Source organism: Saimiri boliviensis, chromosome 18, assembly GCF_048565385.1.
Source record: "Saimiri boliviensis isolate mSaiBol1 chromosome 18, mSaiBol1.pri, whole genome shotgun sequence".
In the NCBI taxonomy this organism is placed as follows: Eukaryota; Metazoa; Chordata; class Mammalia; order Primates; family Cebidae; genus Saimiri; species Saimiri boliviensis.
Window position 1 is genome coordinate 46,608,117 of NC_133466.1, and position 21,179 is coordinate 46,629,295.

Sequence of the window (21,179 nt, forward strand, 5' to 3'; positions counted from 1 at the left end):
TGCACGTTTGGTTCAACATTCCAAAATTCATCAGTGTTGTCCAACATTTAACAAACTAAAAAGGAAAGGAACATGATTACACCGCTTACAGAAGAAAAGCACTGGTGACATCCAATACCCATTCATGAATAAAACGCTCAGATTGCTTACACAATGCCTCTTCCAGGATTTCTTAATATGAGCAAACAACTGTTCTGATCAACGCAATGTAACGTGCGACCCTTAGCCGGCTCAGGTCGTGGGGCAGGGCCGCCTTTGCGTTTTTCCTTTGGATCTGCCCCTCTTCTGGGTTCCTTCTCTAGAGCCAGGGGAAGGCCTGGGTCCTCTCCCTTTGGCTCCTCTTGCCGCATCAGAAACCTCACAGTCCTTCCCTTTCCAGAGAAGCTTCAGAGAGTGCTTGTTTGAGTTTGCCGGACCCAGCAGGGCACCAGTATGTGGGGGTGAGCGCGGTGAGTCCAGTTTCCCCCGCTGTGACTGCTCTTCCCGCTCCTGCAGGAAAAGGCAATGCCCCTTTTGTCTTGTCCACGTGGGACTCCAAAGGGTCCAGAAAGGTGGTAAATCCTCTCAGAGTGGGCAAGGGAGGAGACAGAATATGGAAATGGGGCGGCAGAGGGGTGGAGTGCCACGGCATTTCCTGACTGAAGGCTGTTATGAAGTAGGCCTCTGGGAGTGCGGCCCTCCAGTCTCTGGTGAGGGTAACATCCGACCAGTATCTGGTGAGGTCCAGTCTTGTCCCTGACTGCATTGTAGGCCAAAAGCAGAAGGAGGCCGGCACTGTGGCCTGGCATCATTGACCAAGAGGTCTGCACATTCCCCCAGGTGGAAGCTCTTGGACTGCAGGTGTGAAGGAAACGCGGTCACCATTGCAGTAAGAAAAGCGACTAGGAAAAATGGCACCTTCTTCTCCAAACTGTTGTTGTTGTTGTTTATTTTTTATTTTATTTATTTATTTATTTTTATTGCATTTTAGGTTTTGGGGTACACGTGACGAATGTGCAAGATTGTTGCCTAGGTACACACGTGGCAGTGTGATTTGCTGCCTTCCTCCCCGTCGTCTATATCTGGCACTGAGACACTCTCACTCTGTCGCCCAGGCTGGAGTGCAGTGGCACGATCTGGGCTCACTGCGACTTCTGCCTCCTGGGTTCAAGTACTTCTCCTGCCTCAGCCTCCCGAGTAGCTAAGTTTATTTTGGATGTGGGGAGAAAGAGAGGAGAGAAGAGAGAGAAAGAAAGAGATCGAGAAAGAGATTGAGAGAGAGTGATTTTAACATCTTCAAGCAAAAAGAGACTGCCTGTTGGCGGTCTTCTGCGAGGTGAACCTGAAAATCCATCCAGACATGTTCAGTGAAAACCTTCTTTACCTGTTTGTCCCTCTTAGGTTGAAATGCACACTCCATAACCCTACTGAACAGGAAAATTACAGAAAGCAAATGTAAGACATTTCAGCATTGTAAAAGGTAAAGTAAAACTGCACTTCAGGAAGCATCAGAAGACCGACGAGGCAGAGAGGTGCAAGCTGAGTCTGAGCGGGCCGCCCCAGTCTTCCAGGGTCTCACACTCGGCCTCATGAAGGCATGGCTTGGCCTTCATGAAATAAATATGAGAAATAAAGGGAAATATGGTGTGCTCATATTTTCAAACAGCCAAGTGCCCTGAGACACAGCCTTTCCTACGATACCTGCTAAAATTGGAAAGTGTGATGAACTGTCACTTAAATGGAGTCAGGTAGACTAAGAGACAGTGGCAGTGAAGGGCGCCCTTTGGGAGGAAGACATCGAGGTGCCGAGGCCCAGGGCTCACGAGGAAAGGGCCCAGTCCGGGCCCCTCGGCCTGGGACAGGGCGGGCACGGGTGATCCTACGGTTCCTGGGAGGATGCAAAGAGCCAAGAACCCCGACTGCCAGCGCCGGGGGAAAAGTCCCCGACATGTGGTCCTCATCCCTGGACGCCCGGGGCTCTGATGCTCCAAACCCACCGGCTGCTGCAGCTTCTGGGAGCGGAGAGTGTCCGCTGGGATGATTCTGCAACCGGGTGCTCAGTTCTGGAACTGGAAACCCCACATCCTCCCGGGTTTAGACCCCAAATGTATTTATTAACAGTAAACATATTATTTAAAACATCTCCTTAGTTAGTAGAGAAGTTGATAGCTACAATATAATGTTGCCTCACATTGGTTTTTAATTTTAACTGTGTCAGGCTTAATTTATGTCAGTTTTATGTATTGAAAACTGGACTCATTATAGACAGAATTCAGAGTTGACATGCTATTTCCTCCAGGGCACAGGCTACTCTAAAGGACTAGATAAGGTTAGTTGACATACCTTTGATTTTTTGAAAAAATGCATATATTATTTTACTGTTTACTATTAATGAATACATGAGAGATACTGACTTAAAAGCCAGGAAAATAAATCTTTATTAAAACAACTTATTGTGTTCCAGATAATTTTCTAAGCACATTAAACATATTCAATTACTATGGACATCTGTTAACTTATGTATTATTACTTCATTAATTTTACAAATAATAAAATAGGCCTCAGAGTAATAAAGTAACTTGAAAAAGATCACACAGCTCATAAATAGTGATTTCAACACATATGAGGAGGTGGTTAGCCTAACTTTGAATGCTGCTTTAATCTCTATGTTTTACTCATGTCTAACTGGGGAAAGTGACAATAATCTACCTCACAGGACTGATGTGAGGTTTGAGGTATGAGAGCTCTGTAGAAATCTACATTAAAGTAACAGTTTTCATTTGTGTATTCTTTCAGGAAGGATTAAATTAGTTAGAATTTCTTAAGTAATTGCAAGATAATAGGAAAAAACATATTAAACTAGTTACAGTGATAACTGAGTCCTAGATCAACAGTTTCTAGCCTTAGAAAAGTCATTTCCCTTTTTATTATTTCTTCACTTATAAACAAGACACAACACCTACCTTCCCTACTTCATAGGTTGACAATACAGAATATGTAATATATACACGTACATGTACACACACACCACATAATGTATATTACATACAATTAAATAGTATATAATAGAGCAAATAATGAGAATATGATATTCAAATATAAATGTTTATGATAAATACATAACATAGTATTTTAAAGATAACTTATCTTGAGATGTGTCTGTTCATATCCCTTGTCCATTTTTTGATAGAATTGGGTTTGTTTTGTTTTGTTTTTCTCTTTGTTCTTGTTGTTTGTTTGCTTATTGATTTAAATTCCTTACAGATTCTGGGTCTCAGACCTTTATCAGATGCATAATTTGTGAGTATCTTCTCTCATTGTGTGGATTATCTGTTTACTTGTTGACAGGTGTCTTTTGCTGTGCAGAAGTTCTTTAATTAGGTACTACTTACTTGTTAATTTTTTAAATTTCAATTGCTTTGAGGGAATTTGCCAAGAGTTCTTTGCCAAGGACAATGTCAGAAAGAGTATTTCCCAGATTTTCTTCTAAGATTTTTATAGTTAGAGATCTTTAATCCATCTTGAGTTAATTACCGCACATGGTAAAATGTGAGTATCCAGTTTCTTTCTTCTCCCTATGGCTAGCCAGTTATTTCGGCATCATTTATTAAACAGAGAGTCTTTTCTCCATTGGTTGGATCAGGTGGTTGTAGGTGTGTGGCTTTATTTCTGGGTACTCTATTTGGTCCCGTTGGTCTACATGTTTGTTTTTGTGTCACCACCATGCTGTTTGGGTCACTTCGGCCTTGTAGTATATGTTCAAGTGGGGCAGTATGATGCCTCCGGCTTTGCTCTTCTATCTTAGGATTCTTTGGGCCATTCTGGCTCTTTTCTGCTTCCATATGAGTTTTAGAATATTTTTTGTAATTAGGTGAGAAATTATGTTGGTAGGTTGATAAGAAATAACATTGAATCTGAAGATTGTATTGTAGTTCTCCTTCAAGAGCTCTTTCACCTCCTTGGTTAGCCACATTCTTGGGTATTTCATTTTATTTGTGAATGCAGTATATGTGACTGCTGTATTTTTTATTTGACTCTCAGCTTGCATGTTATTGATGTACAGAAATGTTACTAATTTCTATGCCTTGATTTTGTATCTTGAAATATTATTAAAATCATTTGATATTTCAAGGAACCTTTTGGCAGAGTCTTTAGAATTTTATAGATATAGAATCATATCACAGTGAAGAGAGATAGTTTGACTTGTGTTCTTCCTGTTTGGATGACTTTTATTTATTTATCTTGACCAACTGCTCTGGCCAGGACATTCAGTACTATGCTGAATAGGAGTGGTGAGAGTGGACACTCTTGCATTGCTTCAGGCCTCAAGGAAAATGGCTCATTGTTTGCCTGTTCAGTATGATGCTGCCTGTGGGTTTGTCATACGTGGCTCTTACTGTTTTGAGGTATGGCCGTTTGATACCATGTCTGTTAAGGATTTTATCAGTAAGTAATGTTGGATTTTATCTAAAGTTTTTCTGTGTCTATTGAGACTGTTATATGGTTTTGCCTTTAATTCTGTTTATGTGGTGAATGACATTTATTGATTTGCATATGCCAAGCCAGCCTTACATTCCAGGAATAAAGCCCACATGATCATGACAAATTAGCATTTTAACATGTTACTGGCTTTAGTTTGCTCATATTTCCTTGAGAGTTTTTGCCGCTATGTTTTTTAGGGATATTGACCTGAAGATTTACTATTTTGTTTTATCTCTACCAGATTTTGGTATCAGGTAGATGCTGGCTTCTTAGAATGTGTTAGAGAGGAATCCCTCTTTCTCATTTTTTTGGAATAGTTTCCATATGATTAATATCAGTTTTTCCTTGAACATCTGGTAGAATCCAGCTGTGAATCCATCGAGTCCAGGACTTTTTTAGTTGGCAGTTTTTCTATTACTGATTCAATTTTAAAATTTGTCACTGTCTTTTTCAAGTTTTCACTTTCTTCCTGATTCAATGTTGGAATGTTGTATGTTTCCAGAAATTTATCTATTTTCTCTAGATTTTTTAAAATTTGTCTGCATAGAGGTGTTCATAATAGTTCCTAAGGATCTTTTTTTATTTCTATGAGATTGGTGGCATTTTCATCATTGTCATTTCTTATTGTACCTATTGGTTCTTCTCTCATTCTTTTTTGTTAAACTAATCTAGTTAAAGTTACCTATTCCTGATGTGTTGTTATAGTTGCAAAAAGAAAGGAAATAGTGCATATTAACTTCTAAGTTGATTAGCTAATTGGAGAATGTAAGGATTTATAACTTTATATTATTATTATTATTGTATCTAATTATGTTCCATCCTGAGAGTTGTGGTGAGAAACCTTTAGAGTAATAATATTTTGGCTTTTTCTAGTGTTCTGCTTTGGCTTCTTATTACTTACATTGCTTTGTGCAGTCAGACAGAGAGTGCCAATGAACTAACTATGGGAGTTGATGCCATTTGATAACTACAAGGCATGCTTCATAACAGAGAGGTTATTATAAAAGCAGAAAACAAATGCCTTCTAAGAAGCTAAGTATAGTTAATTAAATTTTAAAACTGCTTACAGTATGTCATTGCAATGGAACTGAGAAGCCAAATGGTATATAGGAATCGTTGATTGGGCCCCAGGCACAGAACATTTTAAAAATTCCATAATATAAGAAGTATTCTCATTCAAAGTATGATAAATACACACTGGGGTCCCTTGGGGGGAAATGGGGGAGAGGCGGGGGGTGGGGAGGTGGGAAGAGATAGCATGGGGAGAAATGACAGATACAGGTGAGGGGACGGAAGGCAGCAAACCACACTGCCAAGTGTGTACCTATGCAACAATCTTGCATGTTCATCACATGTACCCCAAAACCTAAAATGCGATGAAAAAAAAATATATCTTTGTTCACTTGTAAACTTAGTGGTTGGTGTGAAATCTTTGTTCAAACATTTAGACTGCTCTGTGGACTAAAGGGGAAAAGGTTATGGGCATAGATCAAATTAGTGAAGATGTCAATTTGTGAAGCTGACAGCTAGTAATAGAAGACTGCTGATTCTGGACACATCACCACCTGTCAGCATTTGTTCTAAAATTTTTGTATATAAATAGCAGTCTAAACTCAACATTACTTATAAGGGAGTCATCCATAAGAACTCTGTAGTTCAGATCTATTATCAGCTATTACTTAGAAAACAGAGGTTTCTGCCTGAACAACTTAATATAAGAAAATAATTCATTATTATTTTCTCATATCTCTTATAACTCCTGCTTCATAGTGGTTACTTAATAAATAATGATAATAATAAAGATAATGATTAATGATAAAATTGATAGCAATAGCTACTTTTTATTGGTCACATATCGAGTGCCAGGAACTCCAAAAACATTACCTTATTTAATTCTGAAACACACTCTACAACGGTATTATTTATCCTTTTCTTATTGTGAGAATAGTAAGATATAAAGAAGTTGAGTAGCATACCAAAAGTCAAATAATTATCATGCTAAAATCGCCAGATTTAAAAAGAAACATGCCTCTAAACCCAAGTTTCTTCTTCTCCCCAAAAATGTAAACTGATTCTTTTGGGTGACAGAGTCGATGGAGGGACGGATATATAAGTTCTCAATTTTTATCTAGACTAACCCATGAGTTCTAATGTTTACAGATACACAACACACACACATGCACACAGTGTTACTACATAATACTGAAGAAGTATTCAGGGCGGGCGTGATGGCTCATGCCTGTAATTCCAGCACACTGGGAGGCCGAGGCGGGTGGATTATTTCAGATCAGGACTTCAAGACCAACATGACCAACATGGTGAAACCCAGTCTCTACTAAAAATACAAAAAAAATTAGCTGAATGTGGTGGTGCATGACTGCAGCCCCAGCTACTTGGGAAGCAGTGGCAGGAGAACTGCTTGAACTTGAAAGGCAGAGGCAGTGAGACGAGATCCTGCCACTGCACTCCAGCCTGGGTGACAGAGCGAGACTCCATCTCAAAAAAAAAAAAAAAAAAAAAAAAAAAAAAAAAAAAAAAAAAAAAAAAAGTGTCTATAAGAAGTACAGCAATCTAAGAAATCTAAGAGAGAATTAATAGTCATTGTCATTTCCAGATATTTTCACACTGTAATAATTTTATGTGTTCTTTGTGACTTCTCTGCTCAACCTCTACCCACACAATAGTCCACTCCTCACAAGCTCTTTTCCTCTGAGTAGCAGTGCCCTCCAGGTGGCTTTCAGGGAAAAGTTTCTTTTAAGAAGTCACTACTCAAACACTTGTCCATGTTGCCTCTTGTGGTCTGTGCCTGGTCAATTAGAAATAGGCATGTACTTCTTGTTGCCTCCTCTTAACAATATAGTAACTCGTACTTCTGTTTGCTTAACATTTATTGCAAAAATTTGAAAACACTGCTTGTTTTAGTTTCAATAAAATTTTCTTTAAATTTCATTTGACCTAAAAAAGAATATCACAGTGAAATGTTTGTCAGCCCCAACTATTCCACACATTTATCACTGTCAGCAACAGTGATAAATGGACATCAGGTGGGGACAGTAAGAGCAACAACTACTGGATCTATTTTGTGTATTTTTAGGTGTTGTGGGTGATGTTTATAAATAAAAAAACTCTCTAATTGCCTTTAAAATAATGAATGCTTAAATCAAATTATTTTTTTCAGAAAAATAAAAACTCTAATACCTTTTACTTCACATGACTTTAGTAATATTTGAGAAATAAAGACAGTTTTAAAGTTTATTGGTAAAATAAAGACATTAGCTCTAAATTAGGCAGGTCAGATATTAGGTTTGTAAAATGATTTAAAGTAATAAACTGCTTTTTTTGACTTTTAAAATTTGTTCAACTTACCTGCTTTGGAGTCACTAGATTCTAGGTAAGGTCTGAGAACATGTGGAGTTAGCCGTGCTCCCTGGCTATGCTTGAAAAAGTCAGACTTTATATGCACTTGTGTCTGGTGTCCTAGGCTCCATACCTAGTACAAAATTAAAATAACTTACCTGACAGGTGTTTCACCAAAAAAAAAAAAAAAAAAAATTGCTAAGAGCTACCATTGTAACATATAATTGAGACTACTGAAAAAAGTTTTACATGGAAGCTTTGTGGAAAAAGTGAAATGTGCTTTCACTAAAACATTATAAGGCATTAGAATGTAAATTTTTGCTTCATTCAGAAGGTTAAAAATTGTTTTGACTTAAATAGAATGAAGCTAAAGGTTTGAGCAAGTTGTGGAAGGTTTGTGAACTAGTCATCTTGTAAAAGAAACACCGTGTGAACACACTGGCTAAATTTAAAGGAGTATTGTTCAGTTTTTCCATAAATTGAACATTGGAATAAAAACACAACAGGCTTTTCTTAGAGTACTAATTTTGTTTAATACAAATTTATAAAATGTTATCAAAAGCTTATAAGAATTTCAACTTATAGTCAAACTGATGAAGACTGGATGAATTCATCTTTAAGGTTTTATTAAAAATTTGAGTTGACATTAACAGTACACTAATGCAAGAGTGAAATTTGGCTTTCTTTCTTGAATATGATTTTAACATAATATTAAAGAATAAAAAAGATTTCTGTCTCTCCTCAAATTACAGGAAAAAGAAGGGAAAGACACACATTGCTTGAAAAGCTGAGTCTTCTATCAATGAGTAAAGGCTTTTGCCTTTAAACATTTTTGAGTTACCATTTTGGCTAAATGAATGACTTACTGTGACCTGGCATTCCATTTTATATCAAATATTTTAGCCCTTTAGTATATTTATATCAATATTAATATATTTGATACACTTCCCCAAATCCAATTTTATCTTCAAAATTAAGTCTTTTTGACTTCTTAATTTGGAATGCACAAGAGGGCACTGAAAAATCCAAAAGAGAAGTATATGGAATTATTTGACATGTTGTTACATGAGGAGCACTGTCACAATAAGAAATATTTGACTTTCTTCGCATTGTATTCTAGGCAATGTTAATATATGTTTGAAAATTGTATGAAATTCCTAAAATTCTAATATGCCGAAATATGTGCTATCAATTATATTGTTTCCATGATAAATTGTAGACCACAGAAATGAACAAACTTTCTTGTCAATCATGTAACTATAACTATTTAACATCATCTCCACACTTAACTGCTTAATACTGATGCAGTTTCTGAAAACTTCACAAGCACAAAATGTCCTAGAATATGCTGTCTTTTAGGAGGTTCCTTAAATAATGGAAAGACCACGAAAAAGAGCTCTTGAATACAGATTTCTGGAAAGTTTAGAATCACATCCTTTGTCAAATTATCACAAATACTTTAAGGACTGTGTAAGATTTCCTGGAATTTTAATGAAAAGTCTTACTTGTTTTTTAAACTCCTACCCAAGTAGAAGAAAACTTAATTGAATACCAAGAAAACATTTTGTCAGACTGTCATTCTAAATCAGCCAATACTGAAACTGTTTATATATGCAGTTTGAATGAACTCCATGGTGTAAGTCAAGTTACCTATGACAACCCATCAGTTACAACTACTATGAACTTAAATTGGAGAAACAACTGATATTTAAAGGAATATAAGTTCAATGTTAAGCATGGACTCACGGAGAACCAAGACAGCTGCCTTGTCCTTCCTGGGTCCGTACTCAAAGTTCTTCTTAAAGGAGACCTTTGCTCAAAGAAATATGAGACATCACAAACACATTTTAAAAATCCATGCTCATGGATGCAAAAAATCTATATTATAAAAATGGCCCCATGGTTCAAACTAATTCATAGATTCAATGCTATTCCTATCAAGCTACCATTTACAATTTCTTCACAGAATTGCCAAAAACTGCCTTTAATTTCATATGGGATGAAAAAAGAGCCCGCATAGCCAATCAAAAAGAACAACACTGGAGACATCATGCTACCTGACTTCAAACTATACTACCAGCCTAAAGTAACCAAAACAGCATGGTACTGGAACCAACACAGATATATAGAGCAATGGAATGGGACAGAGCCCTCAAAAATAATGCCACACATCTACAACCATCTGAACTTTGACAAACTAGACCAAAAATACCATCGGGAATGGATTACCTATTTAATAAAAGGTGTTGGGAAAACTGGGTAGCCATGTACAGAAAACTGAAACTGGACCCCTTACTTACACCTTATACAAAAATTAACACAAGATGGGGAAAAGACTAAAAGTGAAGACCTAAAATGATGAAAACCCTAGAAAAAAACCTAGGCAATACCATTCAGAACATAGGCATGGGCAAAGACTTTATGACTAAAACACCAAAAGCAATGGCAATAAATGTCAAAATTGACAAATGCTTCTGCACAGAATTAAACTAAACTAAAAAGCTTCTGCACAGAAAACTAAAATGAAACAAAACACAACTATCATCGGAGTGAATGGGCAACCCACAGAATGGGAGAACATTTTTGCAATCTATCCATCTGACAAAGGACTAATATACAGAATCTACAAAGAACTTAAATTTACAAGAAAAAACCAACTCCATCAAAAAGTAGGCAAAGAATATAAACAGACACTCCTGGAAAGAAGACATTTATGAAGCTAACAAATATATGATGAAAAGCTCATCATCACTTGTCATTTCAGAAAAACAATAATTAAAAAAGTCAGAAAACAACAGATGCTGGAGAGGATGTAGAGATGTAGGAAATCTTTTACACTGTTGGTGGGAGTGTAAATTAGTTCAAACATTGTGGAAGACAGTGTGGTGATTCCTCAACGATCTAGAAATAGAAATGCCATTGGACCCAGCAATCCCACTACTGGGTATATACCCACAGGATTATAAATCATTCTACCACAAAGACATATGCACACATATGTTTACTGCAGCACTGTTCACAACAGCAAAAACTTGGAACCAACCCAGATGCCCATCAATAATAAACTGGATAAGGAAAATGTCACACATATACACCCACAGCCATGAAAAAGAATGAGTTCATGTTCTTCTCAGGGACATGGATGAAACTAGAAACCATCATTCTCAGCAAACTGACACAAGAACGGAAAACCAAATGCCACGTGTTCTTACTCATAAGTGGGAGTTGAACAATGAGAGTACATGGACACAGGGAGGAAAATATCACACACCTGGGCCTGTTTCAGATGGGCCTAGGGGAGGGATAGGATTAGGAGAAATACCTAAGGTAGATCATAGGTTGATGATAATAATAATAAAAGAAATATGCTTTTAATTATAAAGCTCTTAAAGAAAATCCTTTCGAATCTCTTACTACCACATCATAGCTGGGACAAACTGCTGATATTTAAAAAGTAACAAATATCAAACCAGAAAGAATTAGATTTAGGAACCAAACTCAGGATGCTGTAGGGAACAGGGCAGAATCTTAGGATTGGAAGGTCACCACTGCTCCTTCAGTCTGGCCTTGGCTGATAAAAGATGGCCTAATGTGGACAGAAACTCTTAGGTTAAAAAAAAAAAAAAAGAAGAAATTTCTACAAACTAGAAAATACATACTTGGCAGCTATAAGAGTTTTAGCCAATTCAGATGACTTGCTTCCCAAAATTTGGAACATTCCCTTGGATTTGACCAAGTCAGAAAGATATGGTCATACTTGATGAAAGAAAAGTGAAATAAAATCTCAAACATAAATAAATAAAAAAAGTTAAGCAAAATTAAAAAATGCACAATAAATATGATTACTGAGTGTCTTAATGTTAAGGAGAAATTAAAACTAAGTGGTTGGTAATCTTAACTTTTCGTCATTAAGGAAAAATTTTAAGACAAATCTCTAATTTAGCCACTTACTTGGAAATAAGGCTCAGGCTGATGACTGTTCTCTACCATCTTAGAAACAGGAAAAAATTCACACTCACCTTTCCTGTCAGAAGCAAGCTGAGACTCAAGAAAGGAAGTGCCTGCTCTCCACCATCATGGAAGCAGAACAACTTGTCTTCCTTACCGGAAATGAGAAAAACTTCACAAAAGGAGCTGTAAAGCAAAATCAACCTTAGCTCTGAACCAAATTTTGGGAGATCTGGGACTCTCCAGGGGGCAGAAGCTCCCAAACCTCAGCAAATCATCTATCCTGTTGGTTTGAACAATAAGGATAGCCCAGGTTGGTATCAAGCAATAATGACATTTATCAAAGGTCAGGGCCACATTGGCAATGTCCTTCTCTCTCTTTTTTTTTTCTTCTGAGGTAGAGTCTCGCTCTGTTGCCAGGCACCAGACTGGAGTGCAGTGGTGCAATCTCAACTCACTGCAACCTCTGTGTCCTGGGTTCAAGCAATTCTCCTGCCTCATCCTCCCAGGTAGCTGGGACTACAGGACCATGCCACCATGCTCAGTTAATTTTTTTTTTTTTTTTTGTATTTTTAGTAGAGATGGGGTTTCACCATGTTGGCCAGGATTGGCTTGTACTCTTGACCTCATGATCCGCCCGCCTCGGCCTCCCAAAGTGCTGGAATTACAGGCTTGAGCCACCGCGCCGGGCCCATGCCCTTCTCTTTTTATCTTTGTTCGTATAGCCTGTTTTGTCAGAAACCAGGATTGCAACACCTGCTTTTTTCTGTTTCCCATTTACTTGAAGGATTTTTCTCCATTCATTTTGAGCCTATGTGTGGGAGTTCATTTGAGATGGGTCTCTTAAAGACAGCATAATCAAATGAGTCTTGGCTCTTTATCTATCTTGTCGCCCTATGTCTTTCACTTGGAGCATTTAGCCCATTTACATTTAAAGTTAGCAATGATATGTAAGTATTTGATCCTGTCATCATGCTCCTAATTGATAACTTCACAGACTTGTGTACGTGGTTTGTTTTTTTAGCATCACTGGTCTGTGTAATTCAGTGCATTTTTGTAGTGGCTGGTGATGATCTTTTCTTTCCATATTAAATTCTACTTTCAGGAGCTCTTGTAAGATAGATCTGCTGGTAATGAATTCCCTCAGCATTTGCTTGACTGAAAATGATCTTATTTCTCCTTCACTTATGACACTTAGTTTTGCTGGACTTGAAATTCCAGGTTGAAATTTTTTTCTTTAAGTAGTTGAATATCTCTTCTGGCTTGTGGGGTTTCAGCTGAGCAGTTCACTGTTAGTCTGATGGGATTCCTTTTGTAGGTGACCTTGTCTTTCTCGCTAGCTGCCTTTGACAAGTTTTATTTCATTTTCATCTTGGAGAACCTGATGATTATGTGTCTTAGAGATGTTCTTCTTGTGGCATATCTGAGGTTCTCTAGATTTCCTGAATTCAATGTTGTTCTGCCTGGCTAGGTTGGGGAAATTCTGATGAATGATATTCTGAAACATGTTTTCCAATTTGGTTACATTTTTGTCATCTCTTTCAGGTACATTAATATGGCATATATTTCACCTTTTTACATAATACTTTATTTCTCAAAGGTTTTGTTCATTCCTTTTTATTCTTTTCCCCCATTCTTGCCTCTTTTCTTTCAGAAAGCCAGTTTTCAAGCTCTGAGACTCTTACCTTTGCTTGATCTATTCTACTAGCTGGTCTTGCACATGAGATGGTGCTGGTCTGACCTCAGCACTCCTTAGTCTGCTTGCCTCTCCCAGGACCCCAGCCTGGCAACACCTGCTTACAGGGCACCCTTGGGTGCCCACACACATTACAAAAATTTTTATAAGGCAATCACACACAATTACCATGTGGCTGCATTATAAAAATTCATGTAGTGTGCTTTTCAGCTCATCACATCAGTTTATTCTTTTTTTAAAAGCTGTACTTCAGGTTATAGGGTACACATGCAGATCATGCAGAATTGTTGCATAGGTACACATATGGCAATGTGGTTTCCTGCCTCCATCCAGTCACATACATCTGGCATTTCTCTTCAGGTAATCCCTCCCTGAACACCCCAACCCCTGGTGTCCCCCTGTTGGCCACCCCCAAAAAGACCCCAGTGTGTGATGCACCCCTCCCTGTGTCCATGTGTTCTCATTATTCATCACCTGCCTATGAGTGAGAACATGCAGTGTTGGATTTTCTTTCTTCTGTCACTTTGCTGAGAATGATGGTTTCCAGATTGATTCATGTCCCTACAAAGGACATAAACTCGTCGTTTTTTGTGGCTGCATAATATTCCATGGTGTATGTGTGTCACATTTTCCTTGTCCAGTCTATCATCTCTGGACATTTGGGTTATTTTCAGGTCTTTGCCATTGTAAACAGTGCCACGGTGAACATACGTGTGCATGTTTCTTTATAATAGAATGATTTATAAGCCTTTGGGTATATACCCAGTAATGGGATTGCTGGGTCAAATGGAATTACAATTTCCAGGCCCTTGAGCAAGTGCCACACTGCCTTCCACAATGGTTCAACTAGTTTGTACTCCTAGCAACAGTGTAAAAGTGTTCCTATTTCTCCACATGCTCTCTGGTATCTGTTGTCTCCAGATTTTTTAATGGTCACCATTCTAACTGGCATGAGGTGATATCTCAATGTGGTTTTGATTTCTCTAATAACCAGTGATGATGAGTATTTTTTCACATGTTTATTGGCCTCATATATATCTTCTTTTCAAAAGTGTCTGTTCATATCCTTTGTCCACTTTTGAACCGGTTTGCTTGTTTTTTTCCTTGTAAATCTGTTTTATTTCTTTGTAGATTATGGATATCAGCCATTTGTCAGATGGGTAGATTGCAAAAATTGTTTCTCATTCTGCTGGTTGCTGGTTCACTCTAATGATGGTTTCTTTGGCTGTACATAAGCTCTGGAGTTTAATAAGGTCCCATTTGTCTATTTTCCTTTTTGTTGCCAATGCTTTTGGTGTTTTAGTCATGAAGTACTTGCCTACACCTATGTCCTGAATGGCTTTGCCTATTTTTTGTCTAGATTATTTTATGGCATTAGGTCTTATGTCTAGATCTTTAATCCATCTGGAGGTAATTCTACTGTAAGGTATCAGGAAGAGGTCCAGTTTCTGCTTTCTGGACACTGGTAGCCTGTTTTCCCAACAACAATTATTAAACAAGAAATCCTTTTCCCATTGCTTGTCTTTGTCAGGTTTATCAAAGGTGAGATGGTTGTATATGTGTGGCATTGCCACCAGGACCTCTGTTCTGTTCCATTACTCTATTTCTCTGTTTTAGTACCAGTACCATGCTGTTTTGATTACTGTAGCTTTGTATTATAGTTTGAAATTGGGTAGCATGATGCCTCTGGCTTTGTTCTTTGTGCTTAGCATTGTCTTGGATATCCACACTCTCTTTTGCTTCCATATGAAGTTTAAGGTGGGTTTCTCCAGTTCTGTGAATAAGATCATTGGTAGCTTGATGGGGACAGCATTGAATCTATAAATTACTTTGGGTAGTATGGCCATTTTCAAGATATTGATTCTTTCTACAAATATGGAATGCTTCATGAATTTTTAGGTCCTCCTTGAGCAGGGGCCATGCTAATCTTCTCTGAATCATTCCAATTTTAATATATGTGCTGCCAAAGTGAGCACCAGTAATGTTGTTTATACTGGATATATTGCCTGTTAGCTCCTGCGATGTTTTACAATGATTTTTGGCCTCCTTGCATTGGATGATGACATACTTCTTTCACTTAGTGAACCTTGTTTCTACCCACATTCTGAATTCTACTTGTATCATTGCATACATGTCAGCCTCTGGCCAGTTCTGAAAACTTGAACAGGCTGAACAGTTGATGTAATCATCTGGAGGAAAGAAGGCATGCTGACTTCTTGCGTTTCAGTGTTCTTCAACTGATTCTTCCTCATCTTTATGAGCTTATTCACTTTCAACCTTTGAGGTTGCTGACCTTTGCACAGGAAATTTTTCTTTTATCATATTTGATCATCTTGAGGGTTTGATTGTGGTTTAAAGTAGAATCAGGCAGCTGCCTTTGGTTTTGGAGGATTTTAGGGGGCCAAAATTCACCTCTCAATTCCTGGGCTGTGTGCTTTAACTCTGGGAAACTGATATTGGGTCTCAACTTTGTTCTCTGGCTCCTCAAAGTTTGGAGTATACTGCACTGAAGGCAGCAAAGTGGGGCAGCTGTGGCAGAGTGTTAGCAGATGCAAAACTGCCTGCTTCCCTGTTGGCATTTGCCCAGTGGTGGAAGTGGTGGAGGCAAGACAGCTTGGTGGCGGCCAGAATACCCCTTCTGTGTGTGCTGTTGCATTGGAGGTAGTGTTGGTTCAGGCTGGGGTGCTGGCCTGTGCATGTCTGGGTGCCATCTCTGTGACCCCCTAAGCAGCAAGGACCACTCAACGTATATTAGCATTCCCTTTTCGTGCACAGAATTAGCACAAGGAGAAGGTGTTGGCAGAGGTTGTGATTTTGTTCCTCTGCCTACCATGGCTCTTTCTTCAATGGGAGTTGGTGTGGGTTGAAGTGCGTGCTACATTCCCATGTGCTGGTAGGGCAAGTGCAGCAAAATCCACTCATGTAAACACACACCAGCAAAGTGACGTAGGACGTTTTTGTATAAAGAGCTTCACTATGGAGAGGCAATGTAGAGGCGGGTCCGTGCCTGAAGAGTCCAATTTGCTGCATCTCTTCACTGCTCAGGCATGGTCCACTGGCACAGAAACAAAGGTGTGGGCAGCTGAGAGTGCCCTGTAGGCAGGTGTGGCCAGGCTGGGGCCCTGGGAGAGGCAAGCAGACTAAGGAGTGCTGAGGTCAGACCAGCTTCATCTCATGTGCAAGAATGCCCAGTAGATATCACGCCTCTGATAACTCTCTGAAAAGTGAGGCCCCAGCACAGCACAGCTGCTCTACAAAAACGTGGCCAGACTTCTTTTTTAAGCAAGTCTCCTTTTATTAATAGGGAAAATCACATACGTGATCTCTGCTGGGCAATCTTCACATGAGATGTGGCTGATCAGACCTCCACAGTCCTAAAGTGCTGGGATAAAGTGTCTCATAAGACCCAGTAGAGCCTAGAGAGATAGCTGTGCCTGCCCTCTGGGCTTCACTTCAGCTGGCTTCCTGCTCCATCACTTTGCTTGTCTCCTGCGGGCTCTACCCCAGAGAGATGTGAGTTAGCCATCACTTAGTGTAATCATCACAGGATAGAGGGTCTGTTCTATGGGCCCAAGCCAGAGTTCCCTGTCCAGTGATAAGCAGTGGGGGGTAAGTGGTATCCACAAGAGATGGACTGCCTTGTTCCTTGGGTCAACTGCAGCTTGTTAGAGTTATCAATATGGCACTTAGGGTCTTTGCTTTCTTGATATTCTGAACGTAACAAGGGCAGATCCACTGCAGAGGCAGTGGCAGAGAGGATTTCAGTCGATCTGTGAAGCTCTGTCCAAGAAATTGCCAAGTTGCTACTGGCTTGTTGGCTTCAGTGGGGTCCTGGATAAAGACCCAAGCCAGGAGGACCTGCTCATTGAGGAGATTTGGAAGCCAGCACCCACGTAACGGTTCAGCCACTTTCCCATAAGGCTGCTGTGGTATACTGGGGGTCCACTCCAGTACCTAATTGCCTCATATCTTCCAGCGACTCAAGGTATCACTAGCGAAGCCTGCAAAAAGACAAAGATAATAGCCTGCCTCTTCCTCTGGGACCTCTGTACCACTGAGGTACAATCCTGTTGCCAATCTGGACACAACTACGAGAGGTGGCTGGAAACAAGCTCAGAAGTCTTGTCTAGTCAGGAGGAACAAGATCAGAGACTTGCTTTTAAAAAAGTCTGGCCATGTTTCTGTAGAGCAGTTGTGCTGTGCTGGGGGTTCACTTCAGCCCCTGGTTCCCTCAGACACTCTGAAGTCCCAAGGTTGAAATGGCTGAGTTGCCCAAACAACAAAGATTACAGTCTGGTCCTCTCTCTGGAAGCTCTGATTCAAGGAGGCCTGAAACATCTGTCAGCCAGAGAACAGCAGTGAAGGCAGCCAGAGACCCTGGTTGAAAAGCTGTACCCAGTGACTAAAAATGTGGTTGGGGATTGACTTAAACAAGGGTCTGGCCATGTTTTTGCAAGGTGGCTCTGCTGTGCTGAGCTACCACTTACACCCCTGGTCAGCTTGGGTTCTACAAAGCCCTAAGGCCAGAACCTAGTCATCCAAATAACAAGGATGGTGGCCTGCCTTTCTCTGTGGGAGCTCTGTCTAAGGAATGTTTCATATCTCCATAGGCCAGGGAACACCTGTGAGGGTAGCTGTAAGCACCAGGTGGGAGGTCCTGTTCAGTAAGAAGGAACAGGATCAGGTGCCTGCTGACAGAAGCAGTCTGGCCATGATTTGGTAAAGCAGCTGTGCTGTGCTGCGGGAACTCTTCTGCCCCAGGTCGGTTTGTACTCTCCAATGCCCACAGGCTGGAATAATTAAGTTCCTCCAACAGGAAAGATGGCAGCCTGTCCTGTCTTTTCTTTCACAGTTTACCTTGTGTGATGGAGCTGAATTTTTAGGCTGTTAATTTTTACAATAAGCATTACAGTTGTTCAGAAAGAATCTTGCTGTTCTCTTTCAGGTTAGATGTATGAGAATTCATTGTCTCCTGTAAATAAACCTGTTGAGGTTTTGTTCTCTGGAAAGAAGTCTCTTTCTGCTATCTGGCTTTGGTCACAGTCATGTAGAGCAGTAGCCAGTCTACAAGGACATGACTGAATTTTCATTTCCAGCGTTTCCTAGTTGTGTCTCACATTTTCCAATTCAGAACTGACCATTTTATTCTTCGTTGTCAAAATGCTAAGCTGTCCACTGTCTTTAAATACTGTCTTTGTTCATTCTTCCTTATCCAATTTTATAGCCTTTTGAATATTAGCATTCTTTTCTTTCACACTTTCAATGTCCTCCAAAAAAAATTTTTTTCCCTTAGCAGGTTCTGCTGTTGAATTTTGTCTAGTTCCAGTCTAAGCATGGCAATTTTTTTCCCAGAACATGCTATTTTCATGCAAGAGATCTTTTTCTTTCTTATGGCTAAGAGAATTCTAAGTCAACAAAGCAACATTTTAGTTAGCACACAATAGAATAACATATCATAATTTCCTCTGAATTTAAAGCATAAGATGTATATTTGTATAATGAAAGAATTCCCATGGTGAATATGTAACTGAAAAAAAGTTGAACAAATCTTCAAACCTAATAGAGTGTAAATTCCAGAAAGTTTCAATATTGATTTAAACACCACGAAAAATAAATCACTAGAGGATTTTAAAGAATTTTGGAATTGGAAAAGCCTTTCTCTGAATAACAAAATAATCATAGGCAAAAAATATAAGATTAATACATTTGACTACGTTTTAAAAATTGGATTTACACTCTGATATCTATCCTATAAACCACACCATTGTAAGAGCCTTAGCTATGCATATATTTGGACAGAAGCAGTTCCTCTAAGTTTTCAAGTTCCTTTTTCTGAAGAAGGTTTTATCAATATATGACTTTTCTAATACTGTTATAGTCAGTTATAAGAATTACATTTATTCATAACTTAAATCTAAGTTTTGTATCCTATATGTACACATCTGCATCTAAGCATTGCGCTTCTACATCCAACTGTGAACTCATTTAAGATCAGAATTCTTAAAAAGAGAAATAAAAAAATATATGCAGCTGGATACTGTGGCTCACACCTGTAATCCCAGCAGCATGTAATGTTCAGTGTTCTATGTAGTACTGCACTTCTACATGTGGCTGGGCGCAGTGGCTCACACCTATAATCCTAGCTGCTGAGGTGCATGGATCATGAGGTCAGAAGTTCGAGACCAGTGTGGCCAGCATAGGGAAACTTCGTCTCTACTAAAAATAAAAAAATTAACCAGGAATGGTGGTGTGCACCTGTAATCCCAGCTACTCAAAAGGTTTAGGTAGGAGAATTACGTGAACCAGTAGGTGGAGGTTGCTGTGAGCTGAGATCATGCCATTGCACTCCAACCTGGGCGACAGCCTGTGTGAGACTCTGTTTCAAAATAAACGTGTGTGTGTGTGTGTGTGTTTGTGTGTGTGTGTATGTATATAGGTGTGTATATATATGTGTGTGTGTGTGTATTTACCTGTACATGTGTGTAATACACACAGATGTATATAGTATATTGTGAAGAATTTTCCCTATGTTGTCTGATGCTAGTTCTAGTGATCCTCCAGAAAATCACCGTTACGTCTGTGGTGTAAACACATAATACAAAAGAAACATTAAATATTAAATAATATTTAATTCAAAATATTAATAATAAATAAGATAGGACTTATAGAGTTTTTCTTAGAAATCATAAGATTAAGGAAGATCCACGATGCCTGAATAGGAACATCTTCGGAATGTAGTTCCCAGCAAGAACAGTGCAGAGAGTGAGTGCTCACTACATTTCCAAAGAAGTTTTCACTGCCAACAGACCAGGAGATTCCTGAGCATAAAAGTGCCATGAGTTTTCATTTCAGCAGTTTCAGCCAGGGATGCATCAGGACAAAGAAACTCACAAAAGTTTGGGTGGCCATTTCAACTGGTGCCTGGAATGCCTGGGAGACAGAGCTGTCCATTCAACTGAAAGGGAGGGGGCTGAGACAGGAAACCAGGTGATGGGATCTGGCTTGATGGGTACCACACCCACGAGACAAGAAATCTGAAACACTCTGGATTAAGAGTTTCACAAAAAGTGCAGCTGGAACTGGGATGGCCCAACTTCGTGGGGGGAAGGGCATCCCCCAATACCAAGGCAGTCTGCCACTACCAATGCAGACTACTTTGTGCCAGGCAGGGCATCTAAGAAAAAAGGCAGCAGCATGGCAGGAACTTATAAATAAGGCTGACCTTCCTAGGACAGAGCACCTGGGAAAACAGCAGGTTATGAGTTCAGCTGCAGCAGAGTTAAAGGTACCAGCTCAGCAGCTCTGTACAAAACAACGGAACTCCCAGCACAGCACTTGAGCTCTTATAAGGGACAGAATGTCTCCTCAAGCAATTCTCTGAGCCCCATATACACAAAAAGACACCTCATAAAGGAAAGCTCAGGCCAACATCTGGTGGGTACCATTCTGGTATGAGGATAGCGGAGGCAGAAACTGGCAGCAACCCTTGCTGTTCTGCAGCCCCACGGGTGATCTCCAGGTGAGTGGGATCTTGACAGCACCTCCAGTGATCCTGCAGCAGAGGGGCCTGACTGTTAGTAGGAAAACTAAGTGGAAAGAAACAGCTTCAATATCAATAAAAAGGGCATCCATTTAGAGACCCCACCTGAAAGTCACCAAGTACAAAGACCACAGGTAGATAAAGCCACTAAGATGGGAAGAAACCAGCGCAAAAAGG

The 21,179-nt window shown here is 39.5% G+C and overlaps 1 protein-coding gene, 1 long non-coding RNA gene and 1 other non-coding gene across 4 annotated transcripts in view; all 3 read right to left on the reverse strand.

Annotated features, from left to right (window-relative positions):
- LOC141581980 (uncharacterized) overlaps positions 1–21,179 on the reverse strand; it is a 1,111,619-nt gene that overhangs the window by 75,774 nt on the left and 1,014,666 nt on the right. The window lies entirely within an intron of this gene.
- LOC141582063 (uncharacterized) overlaps positions 359–21,179 on the reverse strand; it is a 92,514-nt gene continuing 71,693 nt past the window's right edge. Inside the window, exons 7-8 of the mRNA XM_074389487.1 lie at positions 1,863–2,011; positions 359–739 (exon numbers count right to left, since the gene is read on the reverse strand). Coding sequence (XP_074245588.1) covers positions 359–739; positions 1,863–2,011 — 530 coding nt within the window. The remainder of the gene's footprint in view (positions 740–1,862; positions 2,012–21,179) is intronic.
- On the reverse strand, positions 15,332–15,438 carry LOC141582104 (U6 spliceosomal RNA). Its single transcript, XR_012514935.1, has one exon. It is a non-coding gene; the product is annotated as a U6 spliceosomal RNA (small nuclear RNA).